The sequence below is a fragment of the Oncorhynchus kisutch genome, linkage group LG15, assembly GCF_002021735.2.
Source record: "Oncorhynchus kisutch isolate 150728-3 linkage group LG15, Okis_V2, whole genome shotgun sequence".
NCBI lineage: Eukaryota > Metazoa > Chordata > Actinopteri > Salmoniformes > Salmonidae > Oncorhynchus > Oncorhynchus kisutch.
Window position 1 is genome coordinate 43740403 of NC_034188.2, and position 25011 is coordinate 43765413.

The following is a 25011-nucleotide window of genomic DNA, read 5'->3' on the forward strand; positions in this document are numbered from 1 at the left end:
GATTTGCTGGCTGACTAACACCTGAATGTTCAGATATCAAATAACAGCAGTACTGTAACAATTTTACCTGATTTAAATAACATGTTTTACTTTGGTATAACAGTGTCTTGATATGAATCTGGAATTCAAATCTCAAAAAGTTGCCGCCTGCCAAACGTTTTTGGTAAACTTGGGGATGGGCTAGAGAAATGTAATCACCCAAAATTCCAGGATATGGACGCAAGGTCTGAGCATCCATATCAAAATGACTGTATAGCTTTAAAACAAACTGTTTAACTTAATATCTTGGGTTCTGATGGGGTAAGACGGCACATAAGGATATGATTCAGGCATGGTTATTCAGCAGAGTGAATATATACTGTAACCACTTTCAGAAAGGTTATTTAGTTTGTGTTTTCTGGAGGGGTTAAAGACTTAGGGTTGATGCCATTGTAACATGTATGTGACAAATTACATTTGTATGTTTCTAATGGCAACAAAACATTTCCCTGGATGGCCAATTACATATCTACATTAGAGGTCGAATGATTATAAATGAACAGACATCGCATTGATTATTTGCAACGCAGGGCACACTAGATAAACTAGTAATATCATCAACCATGTGTAGTTAACTAGTGATTATGTTAAGATTGATTGTTTTTTATAAGATAAGTTTAATGCTAGCTAGCAACTTACCGTGGCTCCTTACTGCACTCGCGGAACAGGTGGTCAGCCTGCCACGCAGTCTCCTTGTGGAGTGCAATGTAATCAGAGTCTAAAACTGCAGATTACCGATTGTTATGAAAACTTAAAATCGGCCCTAATTAAATCGGCCTACCTCTAATCTATATACACACCATCTTTAATTGCCACATTTTAACCACTAAGATACAGTTAAGGAGAGATTGCAGCGGGTATAATTTCAATACATTTATTGAAAAAAGTGACAAGTCCGCCCAACGAATTGAACCACAGCCTAGAACTGGATGACCTGGCCCTGAAAGGAGAAAATGAAAACGTTTTAACGTTTTAAACAGCACAATTAATCATTCACGTTCACCTTTCCAAAATGAAAAATAAAAAAACACTGCTTCCGAATCCAATCATCTTTAAATCTGACAAATTAATTAGAACTTGTTAACATTCTTTAGGGCATATATAAAAGGCAAACCGTTCCAGAGTAGCACACGTTTGGCCATTGAAGGCCTTCAGAGTGCTATTGCCAATTCCTCTCTAGGCAGTATCTTAACCACAAAGACTTCTGAGGAAGCGTGTATATTTGGAATTTACTAAACCTTATGCAGAGGAACGATGTAAAGTGAATGAGCAAAGACGTGTATCAGTAGTTGAACCAAGTGTCAAATGTCACTGATTAACAATCAAATTAATTTTGACGTCCACAAACCATATACGTTGCTATTTATGGTTCTGGAGCAAATACACAACCCTTTCCAGTAGCAGAATAAACATAGGCCAGGAAAAGCACTGTTTCAGTACTTAGTTTGAATGAGAGTTTGTGCTTGCTTACCTTTCTCTTCTTGTCACCTCCCAGCTCAAAGTGTTTGCATCTCTTGATGGGCACCATTCTCTTGGCCCTGCAGTTGGGCTCCACGCACTCCAGCCTTAACACAATCTTCTTTGTCGTCTTAGCCTGGAGAGAATCCATGTAACAAATGTAGAAAATAATCCAGGATTCATGCACACATGACATGGCAGTGGCTGCATTTTGATTCTCTACCCTTAAATGTGTACTCGTTCACTCCCCGTCATGCACTTAAAACCATCGGATTGGTGAAGTGTCCATTCCATTCAAATCCATGAGGGGGAGTGTGCGAGTGTACACTTAAAGTAGTACCTACAAACAGTAAAATAAAAATGATAAAGCTGTAAAAAAAGGTTCAGACAATACAGTACACTACCGTTCAAAAGTTTGGGGTCACTTAGAAATGTCCATGTTTTTGTCCATTAAAATAACATCAAATTGATCAGAAATACAGTGTAGACATTGTTAATGTTATAAATGACTATTGTAGCTGGAAACTGCTGATTTTTTGTGGAATACCTACAAAGGTGTACAGAGGCCCGTTATCAGCAACCATCACTCCTGTGTTCCAATGGCACGTTGTGTTAGCTAATCCAAGATTATCATTTTAAAAGGCTAATTAATAATTAGAAAACCCTTTTGCAATTATGTTAGCACAGCTGAAAATTGTTGTTCTGATTAAAGAAGCAATAAAAACAGGCCTTCTTCAGACTAGTTGAGAATCTGGAACATCAGCATTTGTGGGTTCGATTACAGGCTCGAAATGGCCAGAAAAAATTTACTTTCTTCTGAAACTCAGTCTATTCTTGTTCTGAGAAATGATGGCTATTCCATGCAATAAATTGCAAAGAAACTGAAGATCTCGTATAACACTGGATTACTTCCCTTCACAGAACAGCGCAAACTAGCTCTAACCAGAATAGAAAGAGGAGCAAGAGGACAAGTACATACGATTGTCTAGTTTGAGAAACAGACGCCTCACAAGTCCTCAACTGGCAGCTTCATTAACTTCTTGAGGGCCAGTGGCAGTATTCGGTATTTCGGATGACTGACGTGCCCAAAGTAAACTGCCTGTTACTCAGACCCAGAAGCTAGGATTTGCATATAATTGGTAGTATTGGATAGAAAACACTCTGACATTTCTAAAACTGTTAAAATAATGTATGTGAGTATAACAGAACTGATATGGAAGGAGAAAACCCGAGGAGAATCCATCCGGAATTTTTTATTTTAGGTGTCGGCCCATCCAAATCCTTGTTTATGGGAAAATCAAAGGAATACCTCCCAGATTGCAGTTCCGAGGGCTTCCACTGGAAGTCAAGTCTTAAGAAAGAATTTCAGGCTTGTTTTTTGAAAAATGAGCAAAACATTTATAGTTTTTCTAGGTGGCTCCCATTTTGGCTGTAGTATTGTGACATGCTTGGATGAAAGCACGCACTTTGTTATTTATCTCCGGTAATGAACATACTATTCTCAGTCTTCAATTTTATTGTTTATTTACATATTAGAGTACCTGAGGATTGATTAGAAACGTTGTTTGACTTGTTTATTGGTAACGTTTGAGATGAATTTGTATGCATTTTGAACGAGGGAAACTGGTGGATTACTGAATCAAGCACGCCAACTAAACTGACCTTTTGGGGATATAAAGGACTTTTTCAAACAAAAGGACAATTTGTGATGTAGCTGGGACCCTTGGAATTGCAAACAGAGGAAGATCTTCAAAGGTAAGTGATTTATTTTATTGCTATTTCTGACTTTGACGCCTCTGCTTGTTTGGAAAATGTTTAACGCTTTTGTATCCGGGCGCTGTCCTCAGATAATCGCATGATATGCTTTTGCCGTAAAGCCTTTTTGAAATCTGACAGAGCAGCTGGATTAAGAAGAAGTTAAGCTGTGAAACAATGTAGGACACTTGTATTTTCATGAATGTTTAATATTACGATTTTGTATTTGGCATGGTCTGTTTTCACCGGATGTTGTCAAATCCCCACTAGAGGGATTTACGCACTAAGAGGTTCATTAAATAGTACCCGCAAAACACCAGTCTTAACATCAACAGTGAAGAGGCGACTCCGGGATGTTGGCCTTCTTGGCCGAGTTGCAAAGAACAAGCCATATCTAAGACTGGCCAATAAAAGGAAAAGATTAAGGAGTGATGGTTGCTGATAATGGGCCTCTTGTACACCTATGTAGATATTCCTTTTCTTTTTTTCTTTTTTATCAGCCATTTCCAGCTACAATAGTCATTTACAACATTAACAATGTCTTCACTGTATTTCTGATCAATTTGATGTTATTTTAAAATGGACAAAAAATGTGTTTTTCTTTCAAAAACAAGGACATTTCTAAGTGACCCCAAACTTTTGAACGGTAGTGTGTGTGTAAAAGTAAAGGAAAAAAACAGAAGCATTCATTAAGTTGTCTGAGGTTTACCTATAACCTTGCCATGGAGGAGAAACAGCCTCAAACCATCTCAATTATCTCTAACGGACACTTTAGGAAAGGACAAAGTCTACAGGCCAAGGCTCGCTGACAATGGCCTGCACAGCTTACATTTGAAGTATACATTATTGGATACATTATAGGGTACCTTATACCAGTGGTTCAATTCCTTTCCTTGAGTAACCATTAAAGTACAGTTAGGTTGCCCCAGACCCACACTTGTGGTTGTCCACGACAACACAACTGTACTGTTGGGGTTACTCAAGGAAAAGTGTTAACTGATAAGGTACCCTTTGGTAATGTTTCCAGTACACACAAAGCTTCACGAACTCACCTTTTTGCGGAAAATAGGCTTGGTCTGTCCACCGTAACCGGACTGCTTTCTGTCATATCTCCTCTTACCTAAAACACATATCAGTTATTTATCTTGGAACACATTGCGGTCCACGCTACCTGCCAATGCTCATTTTGAAACAAACTCACCTTGTGCGTAGAGGGAATCCTTTCCCTTCTTGTACTGGGTAACTTTGTGAAGCTGGTGCCTCTTGCACTTCTTGCAGTAGGTCCTGCGCGTCTTTGGTACGTTCACCTGAATCACACAAACATTAATTTAGAAACATGTACACCGACAGGGCAGTAGTATGGTACATTGTCATTTACAGTACCTCTGCATTCGTATTTATTCACTGAACACTGGGCATCAAAACAAATATCCAGTATGATGGTCAGGTCACTACCATTCAACCTAAGGAGCTGCTACCCAGACAAGAGCCTTTTCCCATCTATGTGGCATTTTTGTTCAAAATACTAGTTACATGTGCATACTTTCTGCCACAAAGTTATATAATCAAGTCTACCAACAATCGGTTTGGTGACCGGCTGGCTCTATAAGGTAACGTAGAGACACCATTGTCTCCTTAACGTGCACCACTTAACTACTTGAAGACCAGCCTATAGTACATTTGCTACGTTTAAAAACGGTAACAAGTACTTAGCAATGTTGCACATCTAAAATTGCAATACCAACTTAATTATGTTGCCAAAAATACAATAACGTGGGCGATTTCATGTTCCATGTAGCTAGCGATATCACCGATGTAATCATTCGCTCGAGTTTTGTTATAGGCAACTATATTGGGATATACAGATACAATCACTAATAATGGGCTAAATGTGTCCCTAACCATTGCGTTCACACATTAGGCACTTTAGAACGTAGCTAGTGCATGTATATTTCAAAGATTACAGTAGATGTTTTAAGCGTATTCATGGTGAAGTTTCATACCATTGTGACGGCCCGATCCAGACGAAAAAAGGAAGAACGAAGCCGGTAGCACTCCTTCGTAAAGACCATTGGCTGATGCAGAAGTATAGGTCCTAATTTTGAACACTGCCACCTTATGTTTGGGAGTGTGGAATAGAACCAAATACTATATATTACAGAAGTAGGCCTTCAGTACAAAGCCTCAATGTACAGCACGGGATCTGGCACCTCTCTGTTTTGGACTGTGTCGTCCCCGGCAAGATGCCGCTCTGGGTGGCTGCCCATGTCGCCCGTACTTAAATCCGCTACTGATTTTGTATTAGTCTATAAATACATCTCTTTGCCAAAATTCGTAATCTCTCCCATGTCTCATTCGACTAGTATTTTTGAAAATGTAAGGATACTAATTCAGCCAAAGTTTTTCTGAAATGTGTATTGTTTACCAACAGATGACTGCCACCTCTATGTTTAATATAACACACATACATTTATTATTAATTTCGGTTGCCTATCCTGACGTGAATTTTGTTCTATAGACAGTATTTGACTCTAGCCACAAAATTAAGGTAATTAGAAGGGGGGGGGGGGATTTTCGGCACAACACCGGAACCGATTTGGCCGGATCCAGTACCTCTCATGGCATGAAAAATAATGTAAACTTTTTGCAATGTAGCATTTTTTATAAAATCAAAGTTCATTCGAGTTGACTCTTTGTTAATTCTCTTTTGTTAATGTGAAAATGTAGAATTTCAGCCCTGGCCTGATATTCTGAGTTGATTCGGGTTGAGCCGAGACGGGTTTAGGGTTTGTGCAATTTTGCAATCTATGTTGGAGACCAAAGCAAGGCTGCGTGAAAAGCCCGCCTGTATCTCTCACAGAACTAGAATGAGATTCACTTTCTACAATCTCTCTCCCTCTCGTTGCAACCTGCGAGAAGGGTTCTGGAGGAGCTGCAACAGCCCTGATGAATTGAAATACATTTGTCAAAGTCTGTTCAGAAACAAATTAAATCATTTACAATAGCCTACTACACGATCACTGGTCATCTCTATTGCCTCTGATCTCACTAAACAAAAACGCTTCGTTTGTAAATTATGTCAAAAGTGTTGGACTGTGCCCCTGGCTATCCATAAATGTAAAAATAATAACAAGACAATTGTGCGGTCTGGTTTGCTTAGTATAAGGAATTTTAAAGGATTTACACATTTACTTGAGATACTTAACTAGGCCTATTTTAAAACCCAAATACGTTTAGACTTTTACTCAAGTACCATTTTACTGGGGGACTTTTACTTGAGTCACTTTCTATTAAGGTACACCACATGACCACATGATGCTCGTCGAACATCTCATTCCAAAATCATGGGCATGGATTTGGTCCCCCACTTTGCTGCTATAACAGCCTCCACTCTTCTGGGAAGGTTTTCCACGAGATGTTGGAACATTGCTGTGGGGACTTGCTTCCATTCAGTCACAAGAGCATTAGTGAGGTCGGGCACTGATGTTGGGCGATTAGGCCTGGCTTGCAGTCGGACCTAGCCCGAACCATGAAAAACTGCCCCATACCATTATTCCTCCTCTACCAAAGTTTATAGTTGGCACTATGTATTGGGACACGTAGCATTCTCCTGGCATCCGCCAATTCCAGATTCATCCGCCGGGCTGCCAGATGGTGAAGCATGATTCATCATTCCAGAGAACGCTTTTCCGTTCCGGGGTCCAATGGCGGCGAGCTTTACGCCACTCCAGCCGACATTTGGCATTGAAACCCATTTCATGAATCTCCTGACCAATAGTTATTGTGCTGACATTGCTACCAGAGGCAGTTTGGATCTCTCACTTCAACCGAGGACAGGCGATTTTTACCTGCTATGCACTTCAGCACTCAGCGGTCCCGTTCTGTGAGCTTGTGTGCCACTTATTGGCTGAGCGGTTGTTGCTCCTACATGTTTCCACTTCACAATAACAGCACATACAGTTGACCGGGGAAGCTCTAGGAGGGCAGAAATTGGACAAACTGACCTGTTGGAAAGGTGGCATCCTTATGACGTTGCCACGTTGAAAACCACTGAGCTCTTCAGTAAGGCCATTCTACAGCCTCTCTTTGTCTATGGAGATTGTATGGCCGTGTGCTCAATTTTATACACCTGTCAGGAAGTTGTGTGGCTGAAATAGCTGAATCCACTCATTTAAAGGGGAGTCCACAATAAATGTCCACATACATTTATTTATACAGTACCAGTCAAAAGTTTGGACACACCTAATCATTCAAGGGTTTTTATTATTTTCTACATTGTAGAATAATAGTGAAGACATCAAAACTATGAAATAACACATATGGAATCATGTAGTAACCAAAAAAGTTAAATAGATCAAAATATTTTTTATATTTGACATTCTTCAAAGTAGCCACACATTGCCTTGATGACAGGTTTGCACACTCTTGGCATTCGCTCAACCAGCTTCATGAGGTAGTCACCTGGAATGCATTTCAATTAACCGGTGTGCCTTGTTAAAAGTGAATTCGTAGAATTTCTTTCCTTCTTAATGCGTTTGAGCCAATCAGTTGTGTTGTGACAAGTTAGGGGTGGTATACAGAATATTGCACTATTTGGTAAAATACCAAGTCCATATTATGTCAAGAACAGCTCAAATAAGCAAAGAGAAATGACAGTCCATCATTACTTTAAAAACTTATTTGGGATCGGTGTCACGTCCACGGGATGGTTGAGCTAACGTAGGCTAATGCGATTAGCATGAGGTTGTAAGTAACAAGAACATTTCCCAGGACATAGACATATCTGAAATTGGCAGAAAGCTTAAATTCTTGTTAATCCAACTGCACTGTCCAATTTACAGTACCTATTACAGTAATATAATCCTATTCTATTGTTTGAGGAGAGTGCACAATTTTGAACATGAAAAGTTATTAATAAACAAATTAGGTACATTTGGGCAGTCTTGATACAACATTTTGAACAGAAAATACAATGGTTCATTGGATCAGTCTAAAACTTTGCACATAAACTGCTGCCATCTAGTGGCCAAAATCAATATTGCACCCGGGTTGGAATAATACATTATGGTCTTTCTCTTGCATTTCAAAAATTATAGTACAAAAAAATACAAAATAACGGTATTTTTTTTCTTTCTATTCTCTTTAACCAGATCTATTGTGTATATTTTCATTTATTTAACACTTTTTTGGTTACTACATTTTTTGGTTTCAACACTCCTGTGTTGTGTTGACTATGTGCTTAGGGTCGTTATCCTGTTGGAAGGTGAACATTCGCCCCAGTCAGAGGTCCTGAGCTATCTGGAGCAGGTTTTCATCAAGTATCTCTCTGTACTTTGCTCCCTTCATATTTCCCTCGATCCTGACTAGTCTCCCATTCTCTGCCGCTGAAAAACATCCCCACATCATGATGCTGCCACCACCATGCTTCACCATATGGATGGTGCCAGGTTTCCTACAGACGTGACGTTCGACATTCAGGCCAAAGAGTTCAATCTTGGTTTCATCAGACCAGGGAATCTTGTTTCTCATGGTCTGAGAGTCTTTTAGGTGCCTTTTGGCAAACCCCAATTGGGCTGCTATGTGGCCTTTTACTCAGGAGTGGCTTCCGTCTGGCCTCTCTACCATAAAGGCCTGATTGGTGGAGTTCTGGAGACCAAAGCCCTCACCTCCCTGACAAAGGGTCTTCTCCTCGATTGCTCAATTTGGCCTGGAGGACAGCTTTAGGAAGAGTCTTGGTGGCTCCAAACTTCTTCCATTTAAGAATAATGGAGGCGACTGTTCTTGGGGACCTTTCAACATAGTAGCCAACAAATGGGCTCTGTCTGGTATTATCGTGTTGCCTATGCAGTAGTTGCACGATCTGTGTGTTTAATTGTATATTTTCAAAAGCCCTACATACACACTATAGCTAAGTAACTTAGCAATATTTAATTACGTTTTACCAGCAAGATTGATCTGTTAGGATCTCTCATTTTAATTGAGGAAGATGTCAAAGCAAGACTGACAATTGGTTCTATTAGCTATTCGGGACAGATAGAAATTTACTGGGGGTGAGGGTTGTCTAGCAGTTGTTTTTTTGTTACTTTGGGGAGGCGTGTGTGTTTTTTTTGGGGGGGGGGTCATAGCGGAGGGTAGTGCGTTGTTTTGGGGGGGGGGGGGTTACATTTGTTCTTCTGCTCGTATTTTCCCTATAAACAATGGCTTGGCGTACTTTTGATATTACCCTAATAAAGTTTAGAAGCTTTTATGAAGGTTTGGTATGGTGTGGCTATTATTAAGCTTAAGCTCCTGCAGGCACGATCTCTTTGATAAGAAGGCAGTGCGCCCTGGGGCTCCAACTGACTGACAGTTGAACTTGAGGTGAGGAAGACTGTTTCAGGCCTACCAGAGTTACTCCTATAATCTAACAATATAATGCTTGTCTTTATTACAAAATATTTGGATAAAAAATTTACGAATTACCCTCCTTCTGTAAGTCTATATCTGTGTAGCCAATAAAGAAATGCATGTCGGTGTCATAGCATGCCACCGGCATATCTAAGGGGTTAGGCCTAACCTTCTCTTCCTTTATATAGGGTATATATATTTATTAAAATATGAATATCATACAGTGGACTCAAACCCAGAATCTCTAGCGGCACAGCTAGCACTGCGATGCAGTGCCTTAGATCACTGCGCCACTCGGGAGACCAGAAACAACACCTTCTAATAAAATAAACAAACCTGTAACCCCTTTCCGGTAATCTAAATATTGCAACCTGTTGCATTAATTTAGTAAAAATATAAACCTGTTGTTTAACAAATGTAGAACATTCAAAAAGTTGGTGCTTTCTCATCAGTTTAATAATCAATACTTATTTCAATCTACTTTTATTGCTGGACACTGTTCCATGTAATGGAAACAGATTATAATTTTAGAAATTCACTGGTGTTACCTAAACTACAAAACCAAGCAACAATAATCAGAAACTGTCAAATAACGTTTCTCATACCTCTACTTCCAATGTCCCATTGCCCGCTTGCTTTCAACCGCAGCTAATCTTTTTCTCAAGGCTCAATCCCTCTACTCATCATTTAACCTTGTATTAAAACCTCAGCTTTTCAAATTACTAAGGTATTGCATCATTAGAGTGCTATGGAAAAAAAACATGAATAACATTACCATTCACATACTGTCAACACTCATTAAGTTTACATCAACCCTCCTTATCAATGTCTTCGTCACTGTCACCCATCGCAAGGTTTATAAAATAAAATAAACCAAAGCATGATTATTCTCTCCTTACTAGAAGGCAATGTTTACATTGTAGTCTACCCTAACAATATTACTCTATATTTTTAATACCAATCTCCGCTGGATATTCCCTTTCTGCTTCACACTTACTCAACGGCTATTATTTTAAGATTAACCAGTAACGCGCCAAATCTATAAAATACCTCAGCCAATTCTTAATCAATCCAAATTCAAAATTCTTACTTTCCAATTGACTTACTTTCCTTTGTTACCTTCACTAATCTACATCTGTTTCCATAAACTCAGAAAGCCCTCCACAATCTCTACTATACTCTACCTCTGTCTTTCCACTACCTCTGTCTTTCCATCTAACGTTAATATACCAGGATATTTTTTATTTTATTTAGAATAGTCAAAACAAACCATTTCTGTTCACAGGGAGGCCACTTTAATTACTTGTGACCCCTCCTCCCTTCCATCAATTCAATAAATCTATTTTTGAAATAAACTAAATAAAAAGTGTCTCATGAGATTAAAACCCCCAGGGTTTTCCTGAGTTGCATTGTTCTCAAAACACCCAAATATGTTATCTCTTGTTTTACTGGTTGAACTTTCCCATATTTTTTATTTGATTTAACTAGGCAAGTCAGTTAAGAACAAATTCTTATTTACAATGACGGCCTAGGAACACTGGGTTTGCTGCCTTGTCAGGGGTAGAATGACAGAGTTTTATCTTGTCAGCTCAGGTATTCGATGTAGCAACCTTTCTGTTACTGGCCCAATGCTCTAACCACTAGGCTACCTGCCGACCTATATGATGCCTTGTGACCCTGCTCTACCAAATAGTTTACTAATGTGGCGATGTTTGGCATACGAGTTTCTTCATCTTTTTAAGGCAATAACAAATTCACTACATATTGTACTATATACTAATGCCAATTGTAAAGTTACCTAATATCCACTGTCCTTGATTCTCACAAGGATTATTCAACCCCAAAATCTGCTAAGGAGCAGCTCTATGACATCACAAAATATAATACTTTCCTTGCCTCACAAAATCAGTCAAGCACCCAAGCTAACTGGCTAAAGCTTGATAGCTACTTCCAGACATAAACTAGAGAACTGCCAAAAATAATCCATGATTAGGTTTTTTTCCCCATATTTGAGCCGAATTGGTAGAATCCTAAGGCAATTCCCTTTGTGTCTTTATGGCTTTTGTTACGTCCGTCGTCAGAATGAGACCAAAGCGCAGCGTGGAAAGTGTTGATGATAATTTAATACTGAAACACAGACAAAACAACAAAATACAAACGACCGTAAAGTTCTGCCGGGCTATACAGCAACTGCGCAAAAACAAGATCCCACACACTCAGGTGGAAAACAGGCTGCCTAAGTATGATTCCCAATCAGAGACAATGATAGACAGCTGCTTCTGATTGGGAACCATACCCGGCCAACAAAGAAGTAGAAAACTAGAATGCCCACCCAAATCACACCCTGACCTAACCAAATATAGAAATAAACAGGCTCTCTAAGGTCAGGGCGTGACAGCTTTGCTATAGTTGACCTCTTCTGTGAATTTCTGTAGGTAGGTAGTTGCAGACACTACAACATTTGCACCACCCAACAAGGCCAGTTCTACTTGGCAGAGAAGCACAATTTCAGCAGCATCCCAGACCTCATTAACTACCACCAGCATAATGCAGCAGGTACAACTCCCCCAAATTAGGGTTGAAAAATTCCAGTAACATTAGCAGTATTCTCAAATTTAACAGAAATCCTGGTTGGAGGCTTCCAGATTAATTTTTTTGTCCTCTCATGATTCAGGGAATCTTCCACCAGGGATTTCTGGAAAACAAAGACATTTTGGGAAACAAATCGAAACTTTGTAACCCAACCCCAACACATCACTTCATATGCATCTGTCTAACAGTACAGGTTCATCATAATGTGCCTTCAGAAAGTATTCATACACCTTGATTTATTCCACATTTGCTTTGTTACAGCCTGAATTCAATATGGATTAAATCATTTTTTTCTTCTCACCCATCTACACACAATACCTCATAATGACACGTTTTTTAAATTTCTAGCTAATTTCTAGAAAGTTAAACACTGAAATATGTAATTTACATATGTATTTACATCCCTGAGTCAAAACTTTGTAGAAGCACCATTGGCAGAAATGACAGGCTTTCTGGGTAAGTCTCTAAGAGCATTTCATACCTGGATTGTGCAACATTTGCCCATTATTATTAAAAAATATATTCAAGTTCTGGCCTCCCGAGTGGCGCAGCGGTCTAAGGCACTGCATCACAGTGCTTGAGGCGTCACTACAGACCTGGGTTCGATCACAGGCTGTGTTACAGCCGGCCGTAACTGGGAGACCCATGAGGCGGTGCACAATTGGCCCAGTGTCGTCTGGGTTAGGGGAGGATTTGGCTGGCCGGGATTTCCTTGTCCCATTTCACTCTAGCAACTCCTTGTGGCGGGCCGGGAATCTGCAAGCTGACTTTGGTTGCTAGCTGGACGGTGTTTCCTCCAACACACTGGTGCGGCTGGCTTCCGGGATAAGCAAGTAGTGTCTCAAGAAGCAGTGCGGCTTAGCAGGGTCGTGTTCCGGAGTGCGCATGGCTCTCGACCTTCGACTCTCCTGAGTCCATACGGGAGTTGCAGCTGTGGGACAAGACAGTAACTACCAATTAGCTATCACAAAATTGATCCTTGCTAGACAACCATTTTCAGGTCTTGCTATATATTTTCAAGTAGATTTAAGTCAACACTTGAACTCGACCACTCAGGAACATTAACTCTTCTTGGTAAGCGAACTTCAGTGTAGACTTGACCTTGTGTTTTAGGTTATTGTCCTGCTGATGGTGTAAAGCAGGTTGAACCAGGTTTTCATCTAGAATTTTGCCTGTGCTTAGCTACATTCGGTTTAATTTTTTTATCCTGAAAAACTCCCCAGTCCTTGACGATTACAAGCATAACCATAACACTGCTAAGCTTGAAAATATGGAGGGTGGTACTCAGTCATGTGTTGTATTGGATTTTCCCCAAACATAACACTTAATATTCAGGACAATTATAGAATTGCTTTGTCACATTTTTTGCAGTATTACTTTAGTGTCTTGTTGCAAACAGGATGCATGTTTTGGAATATTTTTATTCTGTACAGGCTTCTTTCTTTTCACTCTGTCAATTAGGATAGTATTGTGGAGTAACTACAATGTTGTTGATCAATCCTCAGTTTTCTCCTGTAACTATTTTAAAGTCACCATTGGCCTCGTGGTGAAATCCCTGAGCGCTTTCCTTCCTCTCCCGCAACTAGGTTAGGAAGGATGCCTGTATTTTTTGTTTTAACTTACTGGGTGTATTGATACACCATCCAAAGTGTAATGAATAACTTCACCATGGTCAAAGGGATATTCAATGTCTGCTTTTTTATTTTTACCCATCTACCAATAAGTGCCCTTCATTGCGAGGCATTGGAAAAGCTCCCTGGTCTTTGTGGTGGAATCTTGAAATTCACTGCTCGACTGAGGGACCTTACAGATAATTGTATGTGTGGGGTACAAAGATGAGGTAGTAATTCAAAAATCATGTTAAACACTATTATGCAACTTATGTGACTTGTTAAGCAAATATTTACTCCTGAACTTTCAGCTTTTCATTTGTAATTCATTTGTAAGCTAATTTAAAAACATAATTTCACTTTGACATTATGGGGTATTGTGGTTTAAGGCCAGTGACCCCCCCCCCCCCAAAAACAAATCTAAATGTAACAATTTTTTAATTCAGGCTATAACACAACAAAATGTGGAAAAAGTGAAGGGGTGTGAATACTTTCTGAAGGCACTATATTGTCCATCATCTCCCATTCCAGGTATGGTCAGCAGGCTGAAATATATTGTGTCAAGTAGTGCACAAAATGCCCCTTCCACAGCAAATGTTTGGGTATGGTGAGTGTGTTCTTTAAATACATTCCTATTGAGAGAGTATTGTCTTTATAGCCTGGTGGCACTGTTTGTGTTTTGGCAGGCCGACGATGTGGAACTGTACAACAATAAAATAGTTGTTAATGGCACATACAGTGTGGGACCAGAATAGTGCTATAACAGAAACAGTTATGACTGATTTTAAGAACTGTAGCAACTAGCTTGATTGTTAACATGAGTAAACATTGTGTTCCTTCAATTTGTTGTTTTGTCCTTCAGGGATATGGGAAATTGACCCACGCCACCTCACCTTCATCAAGGAGCTGGGAAACAGGCAGTTTGGAGTGGTGAAGTATGGGAAGTGGCAGGGCCAGCATGACGTGGCCATCAAGATGATCAAGGAGGGCTCCATAACGGAAGACGACTTCATAGAGGAGGCCAAAGTCATGATGTAAGCACAGCTCTCTCTATCTCACAAGCATGCAGTCAGTGGACTATAGGGTCAAATGTAGTGAATGAGTGCCCATTTCCAAATCAACCCCTAGCTCCTACAACCGTACCTGCTACAACCAAGGCACTTAAGTTGATCCGAAAGGACTGGAAATATACAGTGCCTTGCGAAAGTATTCGGCCCCCTTGAACTTTGCAACCTTTTGCCACATTTCAGGCTTCAAACATAAAGATATAAAACTGTATTTTTTTGTGAAGAAGCAACAACAAGTGGGACACAATCATGAAGTGGAACGACATTTATTGGATATTTCAAACTTTTTTTAACAAATCAAAAACTGACGTGGCGTGCAAAATTATTCGCTACTTTGTAGCGCCACCTTTTGCTGCGATTACAGCTGTAAGTCGCTTGGGGTATGTCTCTATCAGTTTTGCACATCGAGAGACTGACATTTTTTCCCATTCCTCCTTGCAAAACAGCTCGAGCTCAGTGAGGTTGGATGGAGAGCATTTGTGAACAGCAGTTTTCAGTTCTTTCCACAGATTCTCGATTGGATTCAGGTCTGGACTTTGACTTGGCCATTCTAACACCTGGATATGTTTATTTTTGAACCATTCCATTGTAGATTTTGCTTTACGTTTTGGATCATTGTTTTGTTGGAAGACAAATCTCCGTCCCAGTCTCAGGTCTTTTGCAGACTCCATCAGGTTTTCTTCCAGAATGGTCCTGTATTTGGCTCCATCCATCTTCCCATCAATTTTAACCATCTTCCCTGTCCCTGCTGAAGAAAAGCAGGCCCAAACCATGATGCTGCCACCACCATGTTTGACAGTGGGGATGGTGTGTTCAGGGTTGATGAGCTGTGTTGCTTTTACGCCAAACATAACGTTTTGCATTGTTGCCAAAAAGTTACATTTTGGTTTCATCTGACCAGAGCACCTTCTTCCACATGTTTGGTGTGTCTCCCAGGTGGCTTGTGGCAAACTTTAAACAACACTTTTTATGGATATCTTTAAGAAATGGCTTTCTTCTTGCCACTCTTCCATAAAGGCCAGATTTGTGCAATATACGACTGATTGTTGTTCTATGGACAGAGTCTCCCACCTCAGCTGTAGATCTCTGCAGTTCATCCAGAGTGATCATGGGCCTCTTGGCTGCATCTCTGATCAGTCTTCTCCTTGTATGAGCTGAAAGTTTAGAGGGACGGCCAGGTCTTGGTAGATTTGCAGTGGTCTGATACTCCTTCCATTTCAATATTATCGCTTGCACAGTGCTCCTTGGGATGTTTAAAGCTTGGGATTTTTTTTGGTATCCAAATCCAGCTTTAAACTTCTTCACAACAGTATCTCGGACCTGCCTGGTGTGTTCCTTGTTCTTCATGATGCTCTCTGCGCTTTTAACGGACCTCTGAGACTATCACAGTGCAGGTGCATTTATACGGAGACTTGATTACACACAGGTGGATTGTATTTATCATCATTAGTCATTTAGGTCAACATTGTATCATTCAGAGATCCTCACTGAACTTCTGGAGAGAGTTTGCTGCACTGAAAGTAAAGGGGCTGAATAATTTTGCACGCACAATTTTTCAGTTTTTGATTTGTTAAAAAAGTTTGAAATATCCAATAAATGTCGTTCCACTTCATGATTGTGTCCCACTTTTTGTTGATTCTTCACCAAAAAATACAGTTTTATATCTTTATGTTTGAAGCCTGAAATGTGGCAAAAGGTCGCAAAGTTCAAGGGGGCCGAATACTTTCGCAAGGCACTGTACATTCAGAGCCTTAGATAGAAATATATCCAGAGGTACAGTATACTGTATATATGGTAACAGCTCCACCTTGTCCTCTGCCAAAATTCTCACCATATAGGGCAACAGTGTTGTTCAATTTAACCCACAACACATGTTCAATCTCATCTCTTTTTGCTTGAACCAGGAAGCTCCGCCACGAGAACTTGGTTCAGCTGTATGGTGTGTGCACCATACAAAGGCCCATCTACATTGTCACAGAGTTCCTCTCCAATGGCTGCCTGGTCAGCTACCTGCGAGAAGGCCTGAAGCAGCACACATCCCTGGAAATGTGTAAGGACGTCACAGAGGGCATTGCCTACCTGGAGGCTCAGCAGTACATCCTGGTAAGAGATGTACTTATAAGATATGAGTCAAATAGCTTAGGTTTTGCAGTTTGCACTTTTGGGGGCTATTCCACTGACTCTGTTGATTTCAAACTAAATCAAGCGCAGCTTGAGAGATTTGAAAGACTCAGCAGGTTTGATACTGATTTGGTACTGTAGGCTACTGTCCTATACTACACTATACGATACTGACCTCAAATAACAAATACTGTGTTCTTCTCAGGCTGCCAGAAACTGCTTGGTAGATACCAATGGGACCATTAAAGTCAATGACTTTTGACTGTCAAGGTAAAGACTGAATGTTGTGCTTGATTCTGGCAGCTTTTACAAATAATCACACACTGCAGAAATACCTGACAAATAAATAAAATCTACAGTTGATTCTTACAGCAATATTATGTAATTAGAGCTACTTCTATGACAAATTGACAACTCTCCCAGTTATTTCAGGTATGTCCTGGATGACGAGTACACCAGCTCTGCAGGCTCCAAGTTCCCTGTGCGCTGGTCACCTCCTGAGGTCCTGCTCTACTGAAAATTCAGCAGCAAGTCAGACATTTGGGCTTATGGTTAGTAAAGGCCACCTATCTTAGCCAGGTCCCAGATCTGTAACCAGAATATAACGCCAATGAACATAGGAGTTGGCTAGAGCAGACAGATCTGGGAACAAGCTACACCTATCCAGCCTTTATTCACAAACTATTTTATTCCGATGATGATAATTTAATACATATTGACAAGGTTAACTTGCTCTCCATAGGGGTCTTAATGTGGGAGGTCTACACCTTGGGAAAACTGCCCTACGAACGGTTAAACAACAATGAGATAGTGGATAAGGTTTCAAGAGGCCATCGCCTCTATCGCCCTCATATGGCCAATGACAGAGTCTTCACCATCCTGACCAGCTGTTGGCTGGATGTACGTACAGTATACAGAATAATGCCTGGTCCCAGATCTGTGTATTCTGTCTTTCCAACTTTTATGGTCATTGTCAAGCCAAACAGCACCATTCTGGGATAAGGCTAGCTAAGTGGGGGTCAAAGATAATGGTCAGAGAAATGGACATACATGTCAGCTTGACAACTTGTAATCTAATTGTTTGCCCCACCCTCATCTATTGTATCTCCTCTTGCGTTGACTGGCAGAAGGCGGACGAGAGACCCAGGAGCTGTCGGTGACTGTTCAGGACTTGCTCTACGAGCTCCAGTAGATCCAACCACCATATTCTGATTGAAACACAGTTCACAGACTCACCCCTCTGGCAGATACACTTCCTCATGCAGAAAAGACTGAAGTCTTCATCAACTCAGGGCCTAATCCATTCTGGACATCATCCATTGGAGAAGTAGATGAAACTTAAACTTAAAGAATTCCTGTGAGAGAGCTGAGAGATGCGTTATGGTTGAACATGGGACTCTTATGACAAACTCCAGTAGTTAAATAAAATCTTATTTGAGGAATGTAACTGTTGGTAATTGAGAACATGCTAGATATGAAATGTTTTTCCTTATTTATTTATTATGTTTTCCTTTATTACTATCATTGGTAAATTGCTTTCAATTAAATATATTATATAGTCCTATCTATTTCTGTAAGATTTCATATTTATTTACTGTCTATCCACTGAAATGTATGCTAAGTAGAAATACATTTTATCAACTGAAAATGTAGTTATGTGGTTTTATAAAACTATTGAGAAAGAACAGTAGCCTACCTTGCATTGTCTGAGCCTCTATCTCAGAGAAACATTTTGCACATGACATTAAGGATAGTCAGAAAGGGAGACTCAGTATCTCTGAGAGGAAGTTGATCAAATGTATTTACACGTCATTTTTGTTGGACCCAAATCCAATGAAATGTACTGTTATTAGGGGCGCACTTTCTGATTGGTCGAGCTCTCTTCCGTTTCCTGTGATGCGCCTAGCCTATCCACACACGTGAAGGTCTGTGAATATCTCTGTTCAATTTATAAGCGATTTCTGCATGAACATGGAGAACCAAGGAGCAACAGCAGACCCTCAACTTCAGCAATTCATCGAAATCGAGTCCCAAAAACAAAGGTTTCAGCAGTTGGTTCATCAGATGACTGAAGTGTGTTGGGTAAGAAACGTTTCCGCAATGATATCTAGCAAGCTAGCTAGCTACTTGAACATCAATTGAATGAATGTATAGACAGTTAGCCAATAGTACAATGGGCATGTAGACTCCTTAATTGTACAAGCTAGTTTGTGTTTAGTAGCTAGCTAGTTGGTAATGCCGGTTAGTTACAGCATCCTCTGGACGTCCCAACTCTGACGTCACCCCATTAAAGTTGAAATTTCAATCGGTTGGGTAGGGACGCACCAAGGATTCCGGATAACACTAACCATAAAAAAAAGGTGTTTAAATGTTAAGTTATTCATGCCTGATGCAATGTCCTCCACTCCATGCAATGACGTGATCCAACCAATGATTGAACACCTGTCTCTGGTTCTCCACAGGAGAAATGCATGGACAAACCTGGGCCAAAGCTGGATTCCCGGACAGAGATCTGCTTTGTGAACTGTGTAGAGTGCTTCATTGACACTAGCCAATTCATCCTGAACAGACTGGAGCAGACACAGAGGAGTAAGGTCTCCTCCTCAGAATCCATGTCTGAATAGTCTAGCAACAACCTCCTCGACTGGATGGACTGACAATCAAGATGTGGCTTACAGCAATACCAGCTTTCTATATGGTGCAATGAGAACACTGTCCAAAAACCAGGGTGGGGAAGAAACATGACGTTTTGATAAAAGTTCCTTGGTTTTGCACCTTGCATCATGTCACCGAGACAAATAAAGAGTCTTGGCCAATTTCTCTCACCTAGCAGGACACAAGATTAATGCCACGTTCACGTGCTAGTCAGACCTAGGAAACTCAAATTTCCGACACGCTAACTGCTTGTATTAATACATGTTCTGCGTTCAACAAATTAGCAAGTTGTACACTTCCGAGTTTCCAGCTATTATTTGGTTGATAGCAAATATCTTCGTATTGTTTTTCTGAAACTGTTGTAAATTGAATGAAAGAGCATGTTGATCATATCATGATAACTGAGATGGGAGATCTTTCATTCGTCTGATTTTATAAAAATCTTGACCAGCTGTTGAGGTTGTGTCCTGGGGCATTGAAGAGAAGGGTCAAATAAATGGGACAGTCAATTTAGCCACCGCCTCGGAAAGCCACTGGAACTCACTGCATTCAGTATCAAGTCAGAGTACGAACAATGTCTTGTTGGGAAAAGGGCATAATCTATAGCTGAAACAAGTGTTCCATTGTATATTTGCAATAAACAAATATATTGCCTACTTTGTCATCGTTGGCCATGACTTGAATACAATGTGGTCCCAGTATTAGGGTATTGCTGCGTAACATTTTGAAGATAATTGTTTATTCACATACTCAACTAAAGAATCAGCAGTATTTTACAAATAAATTAAGAATTACAATAGTTAGTATGTATGGCACATGCGGTAGGAATGCATTTCAAAAGTGTTAGTCTAGGAGCCTCAGTTAATACTGATTCATATCCATGATCAGTGAAATAATACAATTGAGGTATTACAGTAACTTGTTTGTCAGATTTTGTTCTATCTTCACACAACCAGTAACTTCTTGTACGAAACACAGATTTAACTGCCTACAACTAAGGTAAAAGCTGCATTGCCTTGATTCACAGTAGGTCTTGTGGCATTTTTAAAGACATTAAAATCCAGGAATGAGACCAATAGGCCTATCAATAAGTCAGTGAAAAACAAGGCATTTCGGTAAACAATTTGATCTCAAAACTAATATCAATAGATTCAATTTGATCACACTCCGTGACTTCATATTTTAAAGTGTGTACCTTTAACTCATTCATAGCACTACATACAGTTGAAGTCGGAAGTTTACATACACCTTCGACAAATACATTTATATTCAGTTTCACGATTCCTGACATTTAATCCTAGTAAAAATTCCCTGTCTTAGGTCAGTTAGAATCACCACTTTATTTTAAGAATGTGAAATGTCAGAATAATAAGTGATTTATTTCAGCTTTAATTTCTTTCATCACATTCCCAGTGGGTCAGAAGTTTACATACACTCAATTAGTATTTGGTAGCATTGCCTTTAAATTGTTGAACTTGGGGCAAACATTTTGGGTTGCCTTACACAAACTTCCCACAATAAGTTGGGTAAATTTTGGCCCATTCCTCCTGATAGAGCTGGTGTAACTGAGTCACGTTTGCAAGCCTCCTTACACGCACAACTTTTCTATAGGATTGATGTCAGGGCTTTGTGATGGCCACTCCAATACCTTGACTTTGTTGTTCTTAAGCCATTTTGTCACAACTTTGTAAGTATGCTTGGGGTCGTTGTCCATTTGGAAGACCCAATTGCGACCAATCTTTCACTTCCTGACTGATGTCTTGAGATGTTGCTTCAATATATTCACATAATTTCCCCCCTCGTGATGCCATCTATTTTTTGAAGTGCACCAGTCCCTCCTGCAGCAAAAGCACCCCCACAACATGATGCTGCCACCCCTGTGCTTCACGGTTGGGATGGTGTTCTTCGGGCTTGCAAGCCTCCCCCTTTTTCCCTCCAAACATAATGATGGTCATAATGGCCAAGCAGTTCTATTTTTGTTTCATCAGACCAGAGGACATTTCTCCAAAAAGTACGATATTTGTCCCCATGTGCAGTTAAAAACCTAGTCTGGCTTTTGAATGGTGGTTTTGGAGCAGTGGCTTCTTCCTTGCTGAGCGGCCTTTCAGGTTGTCGATATAGGACTTGTTTTTGTGTGGATATAGATACTTTTGTACCCGTTTCCACCAGCATCTTCACAAGGTTCTTTGCTGTTGTTCTGGGATTGATTTACACTTTTCGCAACAAAGTACAAAGTCTCCTTCCTGAGCGGTATATGACGGCTGCATGGTCCCATGGTGTTTATAGTTGCATAGTATTGTTTGTACAGATGAACGTGGTACCTTCAGGCGTTTGGAAATTGCTTCCAAGGATAAACCAGACTTGAGGTCTACAATTTGTTTTCTGAGGTTTTGGCTGATTTTTTTGATTTTCCCATGATGTCAAGCAAAGAGGCACTGAGTTTGATGGTAGACCTTGAAATGTATCCACAGGTACACCTCCAATTGACTCAAATTATGTCAATTAGCCTATCAGAATCTTCTAAAGCCATGACATCATTTTCTGGAATTTTCAAAGCTGTTTAAAGGCACAGTCAACTTAGTATATGTAAACTCTGATCCACTGGAATTGTGATACAGTGAATTATAAGTGAAATAATCTGTAAACAATTGTTGGAAAAATCACTTGTGTCATGCACTAAGTAGATGTCCTAACCGACTTGCCAAAACTATAGTTTGTTAACAAGAAATTTGTGGAGTGGTTGAAAAACGAGTTTTAATGACTCCAACCTAAGTGCATGTAAACTTCTGACTTCAACTGTACATAAACCAGTTTTATATACTTTAGAAACAACATCTAGAGATAAACGGGAGACCTGTTGAGTGGTTTAGGCGTACCCTTAAGTAAAAATTAAATGCTATTGGACTTTGCTAATAGCTCAACGTGTCCATCTTTGTCATTATAGAAATCCAGAGTGCTGACTAGATTACAGTTCATGACCATTCTAGCAAGGCAAACTATCCTTCCAGTGGTTATTGCATTATAAGATTTAACTAACTTTAGTGAACATACTTTTCACTTCTCTACGCAGGTGTTTAAATATCAAATAAACAGAAATGTAAAGCTTGGCAATGGGCAATTGGTCTCTGAACATTTAGCCTTTGTCTAAGCAGCGTTGAGGTCAATTCAGTTTAATTCAGGAAATTTAATTAATTAATTGAAAATTGCCTATTGTTTTCTGAGAGCATTTTTCGAGTCAAGAATTGAGCTTCAATCATACTGAATTGACCCCAACCCAGGTGTTAAGTGGTGACAAAGCCATTGTTCCTCCACATGGAGCACTCTGGAGAATACACGCCCTTTGAGCTCCCCTCTTTGGGCAGGGCCACGTAAGGCTGCTGGCCCCAGGGGGACCCTGGAGGCCCCTTCCTCAGGTACAGTGGCAGTGAGTCCCAGCTGAATGTGATGTCTTTACATGCATGAAGGTGGAAGATACCCAGGATGATTGTGAGGAACCCACTGACGGTTCCCGCAGCTCCGGCCGTGGTCATGCTCAGCCACTCCTTGAAGAGGATGGCCGAACACACCATTACGGAAGTGATGAAGAACACTTAATAGATGGGCGTGACGATGGACGTGTTGTAAATGTTGAGATAGCTGATCTGGATGCTGACGCAGATCACCAGGCAGATGAGTAGACACCAAAACAGGGGTTCCTTTAGGACAGTGGTGCCGGTGAATTGCTTGATGACAATGCACAACAGACACAATGAATCCTGGGAGAGACCACAGTCGGAACGCTTGAATGAGTACATTCTGGGAGCATGATGCAATAGTTTATATTCTTGCATTTTTACATATTAACAAGCCAATTATTTTATGGATCAGTGGCTCTTAACTGATGCTGAGTGATTTAGCATAGGTCACTATGAGACATTGATATGACTGATGTAACATGTTTCTCAAATTATAATCTTAGTTCGTAGCAGGCTGCTCCAAAAAGATTGTCAGCGTTATCAAGGAGATAGGCCTAAAGAAGGCGCCGTACATATTTACTAATCGTAATAAAATAAAAATGGATTTGTCACGAGCGGCGAACACAACGGTTGTAGACTTTACAGTGAAATGCATGTTTACAAGCCCTTCCCAACAATGCAGAGTCGAAAGAATGGCCCTAAATAACAAAGTCGGGATGGAACTCGTAAGATGTCGCCCTTCTCCGTCGTCGCCATCTTACACAATGAGTAGGGTTGGGAATTGCCAGGGACCTCACAATATGATATTATGACGATACTTAGTGCCTTCAGAAAGTATTAATACCTCCTGACTTATTCCACATTTTGTTGCATTACAGCTTGAATTCAAAATGGATTAAATCGATTTTTTGGCTCACCCATCTACACACATTACTCCATTTAAAGAAGGTGAAAACATGTTTAGACATTTTATCAAATGTATTGAAAATTAAATTGAGAAATATATAATTTACAAAAGTATTCACACCCCGTTGCTATGACACTACAAATTGAACTCAGGTGCATCCAATTTCCTTTGATAATCCTTGAGATGTCACTACATCTTTGAGTCCACCTGTGGCCAATTCAATTGTTGTTTGGACAATTTAGAAAGAAACACACCCATCTCCATATAAGGTCCCACAGTTAACAGTGCATGTCAGAGCGGAAACTCTGGCAAGGAACTGTAGGTCTCAGAGATAGAATTGTGATGAGGCACAGATCTGGGCAAGGGTATAAAACAATTTCTAGAGTGTTGAAAGTTTCCAAGAGCACAGTGGTCTCCATTATTGGGAAATTGAAAAAATATTGAACTACCCAGACTTTGTCAAGAGCTGGCCGTCTGAGCAACCAGGCAAGAAAGACCTTGGTCAGGGAGGTAACCAAGAACCCAATGACCACTCTGACAGAACTACAGAGTTCCTTGGCTGAGATGGGAGAACCTGCCAGAAGGACAACAGTCTCTACAGCAGTTCACCAATCTGGGGCTTTATGGGAGAATGCTCAGACGGAAAAGGCACATGACAGCGAGCCTGGAGTTTGCAAAAATACACATGAAAGACTCAGTGCATAAGGTAAAAGAGCTTGTGGTCATATGACACACATTTTACTCTTTGGCCTGAATGCAAAGCACTGTATCTGGAGAAAACCAGGCACAGCCTATTATCTGTCTAATGCCATTCTTACCGTGAAGCATGGTGGTGGCACCATCATGCTATGGGGATGCTTTTCAGTGGCAGGGACTGGGAGGGAACAATGAATGGTGCCAAATACAGGCAAATCCTTGATGAGAACCTGCTTTAGAGTACAAACGACCTTAGACTGGGGGGCGAA

The 25011-nt window shown here is 40.3% G+C and overlaps 2 protein-coding genes and 1 pseudogene across 2 annotated transcripts; 2 read left to right on the forward strand and 1 right to left on the reverse strand.

Moving 5' to 3' along the window:
- Positions 1-897: 897 nt before the first annotated feature.
- Positions 898-5500, reverse strand: LOC109905331 (60S ribosomal protein L36a-like). The gene is made up of 5 exons (XM_020502636.2): positions 5256-5500; positions 4454-4559; positions 4305-4372; positions 1511-1633; positions 898-979 (listed from the first exon to the last, which is right to left on the reverse strand). Exons 1-5 carry the CDS (start codon positions 5322-5324, stop codon positions 959-961), a joined length of 387 nt encoding a protein of 128 aa, XP_020358225.1. The 5' UTR covers positions 5325-5500; the 3' UTR covers positions 898-958.
- LOC109904741 (tyrosine-protein kinase BTK-like) lies at positions 5496-18221 on the forward strand (annotated as a pseudogene).
- A 691-nt stretch (positions 18222-18912) lies between these two features.
- On the forward strand, positions 18913-20340 carry LOC109905332 (mitochondrial import inner membrane translocase subunit Tim8 A-like). Its single transcript, XM_020502638.2, has 2 exons — positions 18913-19111; positions 19492-20340. Exons 1-2 carry the CDS (start codon positions 18995-18997, stop codon positions 19651-19653), a joined length of 279 nt encoding a protein of 92 aa, XP_020358227.1. The 5' UTR covers positions 18913-18994; the 3' UTR covers positions 19654-20340.
- Positions 20341-25011: the final 4671 nt, after the last annotated feature.